The sequence below is a fragment of the Octopus sinensis genome, linkage group LG2 (genome assembly GCF_006345805.1).
Source record: "Octopus sinensis linkage group LG2, ASM634580v1, whole genome shotgun sequence".
NCBI lineage: Eukaryota > Metazoa > Mollusca > Cephalopoda > Octopoda > Octopodidae > Octopus > Octopus sinensis.
This window is the reverse complement of record NC_042998.1, coordinates 86,914,840-86,931,363: the sequence shown is the minus strand read 5'-3', so window position 1 is coordinate 86,931,363 and position 16,524 is coordinate 86,914,840. Positions and strand designations below refer to the sequence as shown.

The window sequence follows — 16,524 nt, the reverse complement described above, 5'->3', positions numbered from 1 at the left end:
GTTTTGTAAAATAGTTTTGTAATTAAAAACTAGAGTATAACTTGGTTAAAGATATTCTACAGTTTATTAATGTTTTTATTAAGCTAAATTATATCTTCACAAATAAAAACATTTTTCTTTCTATTTACTCTATTCTTTTATCTCAAATATTTAACATAATAAATGTATTGTAGGAAACTGATCCTAATGTTTTAAGTTTCAAATTTAGTTAATGGAGTTTACATATATATAAAATATATTTTTCTAATCTGTGTTCAAGTTTGATAAAACATTCAAAATCAAAAGCATCAACTATTGATGAGATTTATTTTTTATTTCCTTTTAAACTGACAACTAAATATAACATTTAATTCATTACACTTCAGTGGCTCAACATCTAAATTATGATTTAAATTATCAAAAGAAGTAATACTCTTTACTCTCTTTTACTCTTTTACTTGTTTCAGTCATTTGACTGCAGCCATCCAGGACTTATTCTTTGTAAGCCCAGTACTTATGTTTATTTCTGTTTATTTCTGTATCACATTCTTTAATCACAGTGTCCAACTTGAATATGGTGAATCATCATCAAATTTGTTACGGTTCTGTAGTTTAATATAAGTATTTTGGGGATGCGTAACACCAATATCATCATTAAAGGCAGGGTTTACTAAAATAATACAAAAAACAAAAATGTAAGTTTTTTTTATACAAATATACAAGAAACAAAATAATGTTAATCAATTAAAAGAATGCCTGCTATAATTCTCTCTCTCTCTCTCTCTCTCTCTCTCTCTCTCTCTCTCTCTCTCTCTTTCATGGTTTTTTGTTGTTTTTGTTCTGGTGTGCTGTCTGGTTGGTTTCTAAATTTTTGTTGTAGTTGTTTTATTTCTGTTTCTTGCCAAAGATTCCACCTGCTCATCAAGACAGGTCAATTTCACCCAGGGTGAATGGTTTTTTATCCTTAGCAAGGTTGACTAGAGTTCACTTGGAATTAAATGCCACCACTGCTATCATCCCTTGTCATGACCACAACCTCCACCACCATTATCACCATCACCTCCAATATCAGTACCACCATCACTGGGACTAGTAGCAGCATTACCATCATCACCACCACCACCATTACCAACATCAGCATTACAACCAGCATCACAACAGCATCACCATCATCAGAACCAGATTGGCAGCACCACCACAACCAGGATCACCAACAACATCAGCAGTGCCATCACCACCATCAACATCATCATCATCATCATCATCATCATCATCACCATCTATATATTTGTAGCCCATGTATAATTGAATGTGTATGTGCATGTATGTCTGTGTGTATGCGTGTGTGTTTTTATAGTGGAGAATGTGTGTCTCTCACTATATCTATATGTCCACCTTAGTATTTAGCTATGTGAGTATACACTTGTGTGTGTATATATGTGTGTGTGAAAGCAAGTCACCTTGTAGTTATTGTGGTGCAGTCACAAATGCAAGATTGTGAGTTCTATTCTCAGAGGGGGTGGTGCATTGTATCCTTCAATAAAACAGTTCAGCTCATGTTGCTCTGCAATCACTTCAGCACCTGATGTTTGGCACACCGTGCACCTGCACAGATAATATCAATTTGACACAGAGTATGAGCTAATGTGCAGCACAAACACTTGATCACTATAGGTGCAGGAGTGGCTGCATGGTAAGTAGCTTGCTTACCAACCACATGGTTCTGGATTCAGTCCCACTGCGTGGCATCTTGGGCAAGTGTCTTCTACTATAGCCTAGGGCCGACCAAAGCCTTGTGAGTAGATGGAAACTGAAAGAAGCCCATCGTATATATGTATATATGTCTCTCTCTCTCTCTCTCTATAGATATATATAGATATATATATATATATGTATATATATATATATATATATATAACAGGAAGCTTTACGAAAATAAACAAAAGACGAAGGTAGGTGGAGTACAAACAAATAATTGTATTAGTATGGCGCTCAGGAATAGAAATAAAACATATGTGTGTGTGTTTGTGTATCTGTGTTTGTCCCCCCAACATCACTTGACAATCGATGCTGATGTGTTTGCGTTCTGTGTCATTTTCTTTCATTATAACTGAGGGTAAGTATAGAAGTGTTATTCCAGATGTATTCACTTCAATAACATTTTGATTAAATTCAAATACACCGCCTTTTAACCTAGAACACTTTATGCTTTTCATCCTCATGATTCTAAACAGTAGCAAGTGTCTCTCTCTCTCTCTCAATGCTGAAACACAATACATAAAGGCCAGTGTAAGTTAAAAATTATATCCCACAGATACAGGACATCTCAAAGGTCAATTTTGCAGACAAAAAGTTGACGTTGCATCCATTCCAAACCAAAGACACAGACATTAAAACAACTTACGTTTTTTAGTGGTTTTAGCTGCTCTTAATTCCCTGGAATATCTGAAGAGAAATAGAATAAGCAGTGAACAGACAAACAAATATGTCATTGTGTGTGTGTGTGAGAGAGAGAGAGAGAGAGTGTGAGAGAGAGAATATTTTAGTGGAAATGTTTGTTTTCCAACAATAAATGTATTGGGTTGGTAACTAAGTTTCCGCAGTATTTTAAAATTTAAATTTTTAAAAGCTTTAATAAGAAATAACAACTAATTAATCAATAATGTATTCACGCTTGTTGTTTACAACTTCTTCCCAACGTTCAACAAGATTTTCACTACCTCGCTGGCAGAAATCACCTGATTTCAACTCGAAAAATTGATCCAGTTAAGCTTTTAATTCTGCCCCAGTATTGAACAAAACTCTATGCATAGCATTTGAAAGAGATCGAAAGGGGTGGAAAACCATTGGTGCTAAATCAGGAGAGTATGGTGGGTGTGGCAGCACTTCCCAGCCATGCGTTTGAATGGCTTCCTTGGTCATATTGGTGATATGAGGGCAGGTGTTGTTGTGCAGTAGAAAAACTCCATGCTGCCAATTAGGTCTTAAATAGCAGTGTTGAGTCATTCCATCTGCTGAACATAGAGTTCCACATTAACCATTTGGTTCTGTTCAAGCAATTCATAATGGATAATCTCTTCCCAGTCCCACCATATGCACAACATCGTTTTACACGGATGAAGATCTTGTTTCACACGTGATGTTACTTGTTTACCAGGGCTAAGCCATTCCTTCTGCAGCTTCATATTGATGTACAGACACCGTTTTTCATCACCAGTTATGATTCGGTAAAGAAATCATTGCTTGTGTCCATGAGTTGAGCGGTGACAAGCAAGCAAACCAGCAGAGATTGTGGCTAATTGATTTTTGTTGTTGTCACTTCGAGCATGCAGAACCCATGCTCCATACTTCTGAAACTTTCCCATCGAATGAAGATGCTTCTCTATAGCAGTGTAGGAGCATTCCATATTCTCTGCCAGTTCCCTTGTCGTTTGACAAGAATTTTCATGCAAAAGTTGGTTTTGCAAAATATGTGGCATAAAAAAGTTCCACAGGTTTCGATTTATGGATCCAAGAAAGGAATCCCAATGCATGCAGCAAACTGGTTGCAGCAAAGGGTCACCATACCACTAAACTACAACTATGCAATGGAATATTTACCTTTGCAAATGCTAGGACATGATGAAGGTCTATCCTGGTTAATACCCAGAAATGGCAAACCATTCAAAGACACAGCAATAGCAACCCTAAGAGCTGAAGGGGAAATTAAACACATAATATGGAACACTGTACGATAGTTATCAATAACCCTGGAGGAGATAAAGCGATATGCATCAGAAGACAAGTTCATTAATGAAAATAAAACTTTATGGTCAGCAAAAGAAAACAAAAAATCGTTTCGTAAGAAAAAAAAACTTGATGTAATCATATATTCAACACGTGATGGGGTACTTATGTATGGCTAAAAGGTAGTGATACCTGAGATTCTACAAAAGCGAATGTTGAAAGAATTCCATATTGGACATCCAGAAATCGCAAGGATAAAATTGTTTATGTGCAGCTATGTGTATTGGCCAAAGATGAAGTTGAAAATGTAGTAAAAGACTGCAGAGGATGTATTCTGGCAGCAAAATTGCCTATAGAAAATGGGAGCCTTTGCCATAAGTAAAAAGTTCCTGGTCAAGACTACATATCGACTTTGTGGGTCTGTTAAAGGGTTATTACTTCTTAGTCGTAGTTGACAATTTTACAAAATGGCTGGAAATTGTTTAGTGCAAAAGACAAACTGACTCAATTATGATGAATTTTTTGCATGAATTATTCCCAAGATTTGGCATCCCAGATGTAATTGTATCTGATAATGGAACACAATTTGTCCAGTGAATTTAGAAAATTCATTGAAATGTTCATGGAAGAACATAAAACGATAGTGTCTTACCATCCCAGCTCAAATAGACAGGTAGAGCAATTTGTCGACACTTTTAAAAGAGCTTTGAGAAAAGCAAACAAGGAAGTAACAAACAAAGTTGCTTTGCAGCAATTCCTAAGGGTATATAGGGTGGCACCAAACCCCAATACACCAGCAAAAAGCTCACCAGCAGAACTGATGTCCACTAGGAAGGGGAAATCAGTTTTTCATAAACTGTTACCTGGCAAGGAAAGAAAAAGTGCCAGGATAGACACTATCAAAATTTTTCAACATTGGTGATAAGGGGAACATGAGGTCGTATAAAAACAGAAAACAGTACGAGAAAAATTACAAAGTACATAGGAAAACTGATGTACAGAATTAAAAGCAGAAAAGGTATTGAAAAAAGACACAGAAATGAATTGAAGAAGAGATTCATAGAAAATGAATCAAACAGCCTGGAAGAACCTATGGAATGGATATATGACACATTCCAGGTACCAACACTGTTACAGGGGGTTGAACCTATGCATACAATTCGAAGGAAAAGGAAGAACACAGAGTTCCTACAAATAGATACCAAAAAGAAAAGTATTAAGTTGAAAAAAAAACGTTAAAAAGAGAAGAGGGGTGAATAAAGTAAAATAAAATTACTTGCTTCCCACAGAAAAAGAAACTAAAAGGGGAGACATAGTGAAAATGGTACACTCCTTGCCATGTGATAAACTGGTGTGGTAAGATACAGAGACTATGAGGTCAGACAGTCAGTCGTTTTAGAAGGTCAGTAGTAGTAAAGTTATTATACAAGTTCTTTGTTGGAGTCAGTGTCAGTTACATGATATATACATGTTTGAGTTATCGTCAAGGTAGATGTTTCAAAGTCAAAAGATAATAAGACACAGAATACCACCACAACATAATAGTGGCAACAAAAATATTACAGTGCCAATAGCAACATACAAGTGGACAAGGATCCACATTATAACAGTAACTGTGGTGGAAAACTTGAATTGTATGACTAGAGGTCTTGCAAAGAAGTTGGAAGTTTCCAAAAGTACCATTTACGAATACTTTTACGTTTGGGTGCTTCACAAACTGTCAGAACAAAACTGCAGAGACTGGTATCTCTGATATTCTTCTAAAATGCAATGGAAATAAGCCTTTCTTGAAGCAACTGGTAACTGGAGATGAAAATTGGATTGTTTACAATAATATAGTGAGAAAAAGATCATGGTGTTTGTTTGAGGATCCTCCAAAACAGCTTCCTAACCAGAATATCCATTCAAAAAAATCATGCATTGTGGTCTAGTAGGATTTCAAAGTCACTATTTACTATAAGGTACTCCAACAAAATTTTTTTGCCTATTCATGCTACATGGCAGTGAAACATGGACCGTGACTGCTGAGGATATGCACAAGCTTGCAAGAAATGAAGCCAGTATGCTCCGATGGATGTGTAATGTCAGTGTTCATACTCGACAGAGTGTAAGTACCTTGAGAGAAAAGTTGGACCTAAGAAGCATCAGTTGTGGTGTGCGAGAATGGATGAAGACAGGTGTGTGAAAACGTGCCACACCCTAGCGGTTGAAGGAACTTGTGGAAGAGGTAGACCAGGAAAACCTGGGGCGAGGTGGTGAAGCACGACCTTCAAACATTAGGTCTCACCAAGGCAGAGAAGACCTGGCAGGACAAATGAGACCATAACCCGTGGCCTTTACCTGGGATGTAGCCAGTCCACTTATGCATACCTTTCCTTCTTTGGACACAAAACTCTGCTTGCGAAGAGCTGTTGAGGCAAGTGAAATCAAAATCGATCAAAAAATCAATGGAAATTGTAGTTGTGATACCAGTGCCAGTGGCAAATAAAAAGCACCATCTGAACGTAGCCGTTGCCAGCGCGGCCTTGACTGGCTTCCATGCCGGTAGCACGTAAAAAGCACCAACTGATCATGGCCGTTGCCAGCCTTGCCTGGCACGTAAAAAGCACCCACTACACTCATGGAGTGGTTGGTGTTAGGAAGAGCATCCAGCTGTAGAAACACTGCCAGATCAGACTGGAGCCTGGTGTAGCCTCCTGGCTTCCCAGACCCCAGTCAAACCGTCCACCCCATGCTAGCATGGAAAACTGACTTTAGACGATGATGATGATGATGATGATGATGATGATGATATTGTTACTAATGTCTTCCCAACCTTCTCTTCCATTTTTATATAGTTTGAAAAACACTTCCATCATCACTATTGTATCCATAAGTTCATCATGTTTACCAATGCCAATTTAGTCACACTTACCTATCTTCCAAACAATTTATTTGGGGGCAACACAATGTTTCAATATTTTGTAATCTTCTTAACTCTAATAATAACAACCCACCTGAGACTGTCCCTGGTTCTATGATATAAACTTCCTGTTTAAAGTAATCTAAACGAAATCTTTCATGTTAAACATCACTTTAATGATAAAAAATTATTTTACTGAATTCTTTGTTATTTTCAAACTTAATTGAAACAAAGGTCGTTGTATTTCAAAAGAAATAAGTTAACAAAAGGCTTAAACATTCTTTTAAAATATTAATGTCTCGTGGATGATAATACTGTTTCAAATTTTGTCAATGCATTCTCATTAGCTGCAACCAAGACATACTACTTGAATGTATGACTTACTATTTCTGGAACTTCACTATATCTTGAACACTATCATTCAAATGTTATACAATGTCTTGAGAGTCTGCACAAATAAAGTGAGATTGCCAGTAAGCAGTCCAAGCCTTTTGTTTACCCAACCCAAGAGGGGCCCAACACAACACACTCATTTTGCAGCTTAAAGGTACTAATGTGTATAAAATATTTGAGCCCGTTTAAAATTTTAAAAATCTGTTCTCCAATTTTTAATTAACAGCTTCTCAATAAATTCATACTTCCTTCCAAATATTACAATTCACTTGGAAAGTCATCCTAAATGTCAATGTTACAAAACTTGTTAGCAATATTTTACCTCATCTATGAATGAATTTTGACCTTCATCTCTGATCACAAAAGCTTCTTTGATTTGAAATCATTCCATATAAAATTTTCAAAAGTTTATATTTGGTAAATATATAAAAGAAAATGAGTTCATCAGTTTGGGAACTACCAACCTCTGATTACCTGCATGAGACAGAAGCATCGTAATGATGAATATGCAAACCAACATCACAGTGACTGTAATAATACTTGTGAAATTCTTTTCATTGCTGTTGGCAGCTCCAGGTGATTCAGGTCGCTAGAAGAGCAAGAAATGTCAATCAATAAGGATTTTCACAGAACAGTAAACATAAACATAAAAACCACATAACAACAACATCAATAATTAAATAATAATTTCTGTGGCAGAAATCCAACAATTTGTTGGATGGGGATTAGTTAATTGAACTGATCCCTGTACTTCATTGGTACTTTATTACATTGCTTCTGGAGGGATGAACAGCAAATATAGCCTGGACAAGATTTAACTTGTGAATGTAAAAGCACCAATACAAACACCACAAGGATTTTGTCTCTGACACTGTAATGATTTTGACAATCAACTGCCTTAACAGCAACAAAAACAACAAAAACAACAAAAATAACAAAAACAACAAAAATCTGTAAAGATTGTGACTGTGGTAATTGCTGCGTTAGAGACTGCAAATGAATAAAGAAGACTGGAATGGAATCTCCTGCAGAGCTTCTAAAGAAGATTTGCCTCTTAGGAGCAGAGAATACCATTACAAAGGTTTTGAACATTGCATGGTTCATCATGTGGATATCTAAAATTACAGATAGTAACATGCAACCTACGTAAATTCTACCAGGAATAAGATTAATCCTAAGTCAAAACAATTATAATAATAAAAAAATGAAAGAAATATAAATTTTAAAAAAGGATGCCAGAAACATCTACATAAGATCCCAAGAAAACCATGTCTCAGAGAAATCCAAAAGATTTTGCTGACAAGTACTGCCCACATCCTCAGAAAACCCTATCTATTTAAATGTCTGTGTTGTATTATATGGAGATATTTTGCTACACCCACTCCCCAAGATTTCAGTCATACTGTAACATCTCTTCCGCTTTACTTACCCCCAGGATGCTGTGTGTGTCTTGGCAACTGATTGTAACAAACATGCAGATTAAAAGTAAGCAATAAAGATAATAATAATAATAGTATATATACATATACATATACATATGTGTGTGTGAGTACACATATACATGTGTGTGTGGGTATATATATACATAGTCTCTTTCTCTCTTCCTACCATTAATTACAAATATAACAGGCTGAACTGCTCTTCAAAAAGAAAAAAAAATAGAAAAGTTTGACCTCTCCTGACCATTAATGTCCTTTGTCTCTTGGGCTGTCTCTCCACCATCCGCTGAATCTATTTATAGACCCATAGAGCATGACCTCTTCACCAATCACTGCCCCAAACAATGGTAGTAGTGGTGGTGATGGTGATAATGATAAAAACAAAAATAATAATAAGATACTGCTGTCACTACACATAAAACAATATCACTGATGATGATGGTGCTGATGGTGATGATGATAATAATGATAGTAATAGTGCTGATAATCTATCTATCTATCTACACACACGTACACACACACACACACACACACACACAGTTCAGCCAACACAAACCTCACCTCCGCTCTTTAGATGTTAACCAAATATGAATGTATCATCTGCCAGGCAAGAATTCTGGCGTTGAAGACAGCCAGCCAGCCAATGAGACAGACAGACACACAACTCAACCCGCTGCCAACATACTGTGATGGTGATAATGATAAAAACAAAAATAACAATAATAAGATATTGCTGTGACTATACATAAAACAATATCATTGATGATGATGATGATGATGATGGTGATGGTGATGATGATAATAATGATAGTAATAGTTTTGATAATAATAATAGTGATAATAATGGTGATGATAATATTAATAATAAGCCGGCTACAGCTGCTATAATGGTATGATTATAATTGTAACGGCAATGATGGCCGTCTCCCCACGAGCCACTCAAAGCTCAAAAATGATAACATTATCGTAGCACCAAAATGTTTTTGGAAACTAAAAGGAAAACTAAATCAGTATACCAAATCGCTTGTCCTATGGTTAATCTGGAAGCGCGTCCCCAGGGAAGAGCCAGCCTGGGATCGAAAAGTCATCAACTGGCACAAACTGTTCTCCGAATATGGACATGGATGGTCACTTGAACGGGAAATCCCCCAACTCGAGCCCTCCAAGTTCACCACCACAACCACCACAGAAAGAAAAATGTAAGCGGAACAAATGGACCTGAAAAGAGTATAAAGAAGTAATATACACTTATTACAATGCATTAGGTAGGCCATCTCAAGAGAGACACACCGCAAACTCTTACAGTATATGGAGAACATGGAATCAAGACAGTAGGCCCTATTTGGACGAGAACAAATTGGCAAATGTGAGGAGGGATATCCTTAGAAATAACAGACTCACAGACAGTGAAATAAGCGCGATCAAGCACGCAACAGAAAATGACATAAATATAAGACACAAAGGAAATGAAGAATCAGATGAACAGAATAGCCCAACACGAGGCTTAATTGAAAGACTGCCATCTGACCAAAGTACACAAAGGCCTGAAGATACAAGAAATTCTATTGAACCTGTTAAAGATAACCAGGAAAATGATAAAACAACAGTAACTGAAGATCTCGCATTTGCTGAAGAACACAGAGAGTCTATGGCAGAAATGAGGCAGAAAATCCTGAATACGCTTGAAGTTGTAAGACATACAAGTATGAATGATAGAGAACCACTTCATAAACTCTCAAATACAAACCAAAATAAAAAACAAATCAAAATTGGCAACTATGTAACAAATGAAATAATACAAGAATTAAAACCTGATTTTACTGAGTTAAATGAAATTATTTATGCTTCTGCTAGGGCAATTGAAACCAGCTGTATGCCCCCGAAAAAACAAAGAAAACCAAACCTGGGAAGAAATCAAACCTGGAGAAGTAAAATTGAAAAAGAGATTGAATTTATGAGAGGGGAAATATCAATATTAAATGAACTAATATGTGGAAATGATGTAAGATCCAGAACAGGAAGAAAGATGAAGAGAAAATTTGGATCCTCACCAAGAGAAGAACTGGTATCAATAAAAGAAACGCTGAAACAAAAAGTCCAAGCAAAAGCCCAAAGTATACGAAGATTTGAGAAGAGAAACAAGTTTTACAAGCAAAATAAGCTGTTCACATCCAATGCCAAAAAATTCTACAGAGAAATAGGGAAGGAGAAAGTAACCGTTAAAGACCCCCCTCCCATGGAAGAAGTTCAAAACTTTTGGAAAAGGATTTGGAGTGACAAGACGTACAACATAAATGCAGACTGGATTATACAAACAGAAGGATCCTACCAAAATTTACAACAACAAGCATGGGAAGACATCACAATAGCAGACCTAAGAAAGGCACTCACAAAGGCCCATAATTAGAAATCTCCCGGTAAAGATAGGGTGCCGAATTTCTGGCTCGCATCGCTCCCATGCGCACACGGTAAGCTAGTTCAGCTGGTCAATGGAATTATGAGAGACCCAAAGAAAACACCTGAATGGTTAGCAAGTGGTATTACTTACCTACTCCCAAAGAATAATGAAACCAACCTTCCAAAAAACTATCGGCCTATAACCTGTCTATCCACCACGTATAAAATCCTAACATCTATCCTGGCGGAGAAAACATATGCATTCATGGAGAAGAACGATATTTTCCCTATTGAACAAAAAGGGTGCCGCCGAGGCTCATACGGATGCAAAGATCAACTGCTAATTAATCGTATGATCCTTGAGAACTGTCACAACAAGTGCAGAAATCTCAGCTCTGCATGGATTGACTATAAAAAGGCCTTCAACAGTATACCGCATCCATGGATCTTGAGATCGCTGGACACCTTCAAAATTTCCCCTGTGATTTCAAGCTTCCTGAAGCACAATATGTCATTGTGGAATACGAATCTCCAACTATACCACTCTAATGGAGTACTTGCCTCAGAGAATATAAACATCAACTGTGGAATTTTTCAAGGTGACTCACTTTCACCTCTAATATTCTGCATAGCCCTAATACCCCTTACAAGTGAATTAAACAGAACAGGGTATGGGTATAAAATTGCCAATAAAACAATAAGCCATCTATTTTATATGGATGACTTAAAACTCTATGGTAAAGACAATAATGAGCTTGAAGTCCTATTGCATACTGTGAAAGCATTCAGCGATGACATCAGGATGGAGTTTGGGCTTGAGAAGTGTGCCAAGGCCACTTTCCAGAAAGGGAAAGTGAAGACCACAAATTCAGTCGTGCTAGATGTTGACACAGTCATAAGAGAGCTTGAGCAAGAACAAACATACAAATATTTAGAGATAAATGAAGGCTCTGGTATTCAGCATGCAAGCATGAAAGAGAAGATCAGGAAGGAATGTTATAGGAGAGTCCGTGCAGTCCTGAAATCTGAACTAAATGCATGTAACAAGTGTTAGCTATAAATTCCTTAGCAGTTCCAGTTGTTACTTATAGCTACAATGTGTTGAACTGGAATATGAGTGAAGTAAACAATATAGATAGGAAAATACGCAAGCTGCTGAGTTGTAATAGGATGCACCACCCAAAGGCAGACGTAGATCGCCTTTACCTCCCCAGAGCCCAAGGAGGTCGAGGCCTGATCCAATTTGAACTAGCTTATAAAACAACCACAATTGGACTGGCCAAATATCTTGAAATAACAAATGACTGGATGCTAAAGCTCATGGAAAATCACGAGAGACGAAAGAAGCTTCATTCTATCATAAAGGAAAGCAAAAAATTTGCTATTGATCTCGTGCAGGATACCCAAACTGAACAACCCGAGGGAAGTACGGCAACTATTGTTGCAAAGAAGGTGAAAATGATGGCAATGAAAAAAGCGCACGAGCAATTGGCTGATAGGTGGGAGGAGAAACCTCTGCACGGCAAATATGTGGCCCGTAGCAAACAAGCTGATGTTGACCAGAAGCAAACCCATCAGTGGCGACGGAGCTCAGGGCTAAAAGCAGAGAGCGAAGGTTTCATCCTGGCTGCTCTAGATCAAAGCCTATTAACTCGGAACTACCAGCCCAATGTGATGAAAAATGGAGCAGACCCAAAATGCCGATTCTGCAACGACATGATTGAAACAGTGGACCACCTAATCTCTGGATGTAAATTCTTAGCACCAGTGGAGTATAATTAAGACATGACAGAGTTGGCCAATATCTACACTGGCTAATAAGTCAGCATTACAATATCAAAACTGCCGACAAGTGGTATAATCACCACACTGAAGCTGTAACTGAAGGAGAAAATGTAACGATTCTGTGGGACTTTCCAGTACATACAAACCAAACCATCAAAGCCAATAAACCGGATATTGTTGTGAAAGACCAAAACAATAAAGTTTGCTTATTGATCGACATGAGCATCCCCTGTGATCATAATATCTCGGCGAAAGAGTTTGACAAGCTCAGAAAATATAAAGACCTGCTCATTGAAGTTGAGAAAATGTGGCATCTCAAGGCAGTTACAATACCAGTGATCGTAGGAGCACTAGGAATGATCAAGAAGGGAACCGAAAATTATATGAGAATGATCCCTGGCTTACCATCCCTGCAAGAAGTGCAAAAGATTGTCTTAACTGGTACATCACACATATTGAGAAGAGCATTATCGATGTGAGAACTATTACTACCCATGTATTTTAATTTAACTTTAAAAAAAAAATTTAAAAATTTAAAAAAATTAACGAACTAGTGAGTTTAGTTTAATGGCCTCCCAATGTATACTATGAGTTTCTTTGCCCTAGGAGTCGGGAAGACACTCGGCAAGAAATGGAAGCAAATTTGAAAGAAGAAGAAAAGATAATAATAATAATAATAATAATAATAATAATAATAATAATAATAATGATAATAATAATAATAATAATAATAATAATAATAATAATAATAATAATATTAATAAACATCAGTATGGAATTTAGGATCACCAAAGGCTCAGTACTTAGTATGAAAGAGGGAAAAAAGCAGCCTGCAGAGGATTGTGATAAACATAAGAAGAAACCATGGGTGAACCTGATGGTAGTGGATATGGGTGTTTAGGAATTTAGACATTCTACAAAGAGAAATGAAAGTCAAGGTCAGTGAGGTGTATCAAAAATGGGTGAAGATGGTTTTGAAATCCAACCTGAATGCCAAAAATTTGATTACTGCAATGAATATATGGGCAGTTGCAGTGGTCAGATATAGTGCATCTATCCTCAAATGGACTATGGAGGAAATATCAACACTGGATAGAAGGTCGAGAAAGTTGATGACGCTGCATGGGGCGCTACACCCTGAAGTAAATGAAAACAGACTGTATATGAAAAGAAAGAGTGGTGGCAGAGGACTAATTAGTATAGCCCATTGTATAAGGTTGGAGGCGCAATGGCCCAGTGGTTAGGGTAGCAGACTCTCAGTCGTGGTTTCAATTCCCAGACCAGGCATTGTGAGTGTTTATTGAGCAGAAACACTTAAAGTTCCACAAGGCTCCGGCAGGGGTTGGTGGTGAACCCTGCTGTACTCTTTCACCACAACTTTCTCTCACTCTTTCATTCTGTTTCTGTTGTACCTGTATTTTGAAGGGCCAGCCTTGTCTCACACTGACATGCTGAATCTCCCTGAGAACTACATAAAGGGTACACGTGTCTGTGGAGTGCTCAGCCACTTGCACGTTAATTTCACAAGCAGGCTGTTCTGTTGATCAGATCAAATGGAACCCTTGTCATCGTAACCGACGGAGTGCCAACCAAATTGTATAAGGAGTAAAAGAAAAATACTGGCTGAGTATATCATAAATAGTGATGAAGACCTGCTGCAATATACCATGAAAGATATGGGTGTAAATTCAATGAATGATGGGCAAAGATGAATTTAAGCAAAGAGCTGAGAAGAGAAAAGAAGACCTTCTTGAAATGAGAATGCATGGACAATTTGAAAGGAATACACAAGATGATAAGGATAATACAGCATCGTGAGCATGGCTTGAGTGAGGTGATTTGAAGCATACCACTGAAAGCCTGATCACTACTGCATAAGATAAGGCTCTCGCTACCAATTCAATGAAGTATAACATCTATAAAACTTCTGACACCCAGAAATGTAGATTCTGTGGAATGAGTGTGGAAAACATGACCCACTTGGTAAGTGGATGTGAGAGCCTTGCACAAAAAGAATACAAGTGCCACCATGATAAAGTGTGCATGTATCTTCATTGGCTCCTATGCTGTAAATACCAATATGAAGTAACAGAGAACTGGTGTGAGCATGTATCAAGTAAAGTTATGCAGGAGGATGGAAAAGTAATGATACACTGGTACTATGATTTTCAGATGGATCATGTAATCGAACACCGTCAGCTGGATATTGTCATATTGAATAAGAGAGACAAATATTGTCAGATCATTGATGTAGCCATACCAAATGACATGAATGTTGTGAGTAAAGATGTTGCAAAAAATCACCAAATACTCCAAATTGAAAGTGGATATGACAAAACTGTATGGAACGAGAGGATAATGTAAAAGTGATACCAGTGGTGATTGGAGCATTGGGCTCAATCCCATTAAAAGTCAAAACTTCTTAAGGCAACTGGAAATCCCATGCAAGATTGATGTCTTGCAAAAAGCAGCCTTATTGAGTACAGCACACATCTTAAGGTTTGTATTATCGGTCTGAGGTCCTTGTGACTTGACAGATGACTAAAGACTCCAGTGCATTTTTGCCTACACTGTGTTATGAAAGAATAATAATAATAATAGATCAAGAACAAACATTAAGGACCAAGTATATGAAATGCAGAATAGACAACACTCCCGAAAGCAACAAATACAGAATGTGTGGTGAGATGGGTGAAACAGTGGTACATTGTTAGTGAATGCTCAAAATTGGCACAATGTGAATACAAATGATGGCATGACAATGTGGGAAGAATGATCCATTATGGGCTCTGTAGAAATCACAGCCTACAAAGAACAAAGACGTGGTATGAGAAAACCCTAGAAGAAGTCACTGAGAATGAAAATTAAAAAATCTTGGGGGATGTAATGATTCAGTGTGATCACCTGACCAGACATATGGAACTACATGTCAACATTTATATTATTTACAAAAATGCTGCACAGGCACATGATAGCAGATTATACTTTACAACAATCAATAAAATTAAAAACAAACTTACCTCTGGTATAGTGATTGTATCATTTGGCTTTTCAAATTTTGGATTGTTGTTGTTAATGTCAGTAATATTAATACAAATAGATGTAGTTGAACTTAATGGTGGATTTCCTTGGTCTTTTGCAGTAACATTGAAACACTTGACTCCTATTTTATTTGTTAAATCTGAAGCAATACTCAGAACACCTGTACCTGGATCCATTTTAAATAACACAGATTCCTTTCCTTGTAGTGAGTACTGAACTTTACCATTTTCTCCAATATCTTCATCAGTGGTTGCAACAGTCAAGATAATTCCTGTTGATATGCTTTCTTGTACATTTTCAGAATATTTATCAGACTTAAATACTGGAGGATTGTCATTAACATCAGTTACATTGATTAAGATTGTAGTTGTATTTTCTTTCCATCCAGGTTTTTGAAAATTATTTTTATAGTCATAGTTATCTTGAGCAGTAATAATAACAGTGTACTTATCCACAGCCTCTCTGTCAAGTTCTGAAATTACCACTATTTCTCCCTGAAATAGAAACAAAATGATATTAATTAAGGAAATTTTGTATTCACAGAAATTTTCAAAACTACAGTTTATTTTGAAAAGAATTAGTAATGAAAATAAAAAGGCATTGGAGGGGGCGATGCATACCCTGCACGCAGATGAATTTTTTCACAAATAATTTTCACAAGAACAGTAAAATATCAGTTGGCAAAAAAAATTTGAAAGTTATTTTAGAGTGGATTGGAATTAAAATTTTTTTTAATTACATAAAATGAAGATTCTTCTCCAATTTTTCACGGAAGAATCAGCATGTCCAAAAACAAAAATTCCATTTCAATAGTTTTACAGTGAAATGCTAAAATACAAGTTGAAAAATAAAATCAAAGGA

At 36.8% G+C, this 16,524-nt stretch overlaps 1 protein-coding gene and 1 long non-coding RNA gene across 2 annotated transcripts in view; both read right to left on the bottom strand.

Annotated features, from left to right (window-relative positions):
* Positions 1-563: 563 nt before the first annotated feature.
* On the bottom strand, positions 564-7,585 carry LOC118768464. The gene is made up of 3 exons (XR_005004322.1): positions 7,465-7,585; positions 2,384-2,424; positions 564-649 (listed from the first exon to the last, which is right to left on the bottom strand). It is a non-coding gene; the product is annotated as an uncharacterized LOC118768464 (long non-coding RNA).
* Positions 7,586-15,342: 7,757 nt separating this feature from the next.
* Positions 15,343-16,524, bottom strand: part of LOC115232681 (cadherin EGF LAG seven-pass G-type receptor 2-like) — a 106,071-nt gene continuing 104,889 nt past the window's right edge. Inside the window, exons 24-25 of the mRNA XM_036500738.1 lie at positions 15,642-16,157; positions 15,343-15,426 (exon numbers count right to left, since the gene is read on the bottom strand). Coding sequence (XP_036356631.1) covers positions 15,343-15,426; positions 15,642-16,157 — 600 coding nt within the window. The remainder of the gene's footprint in view (positions 15,427-15,641; positions 16,158-16,524) is intronic.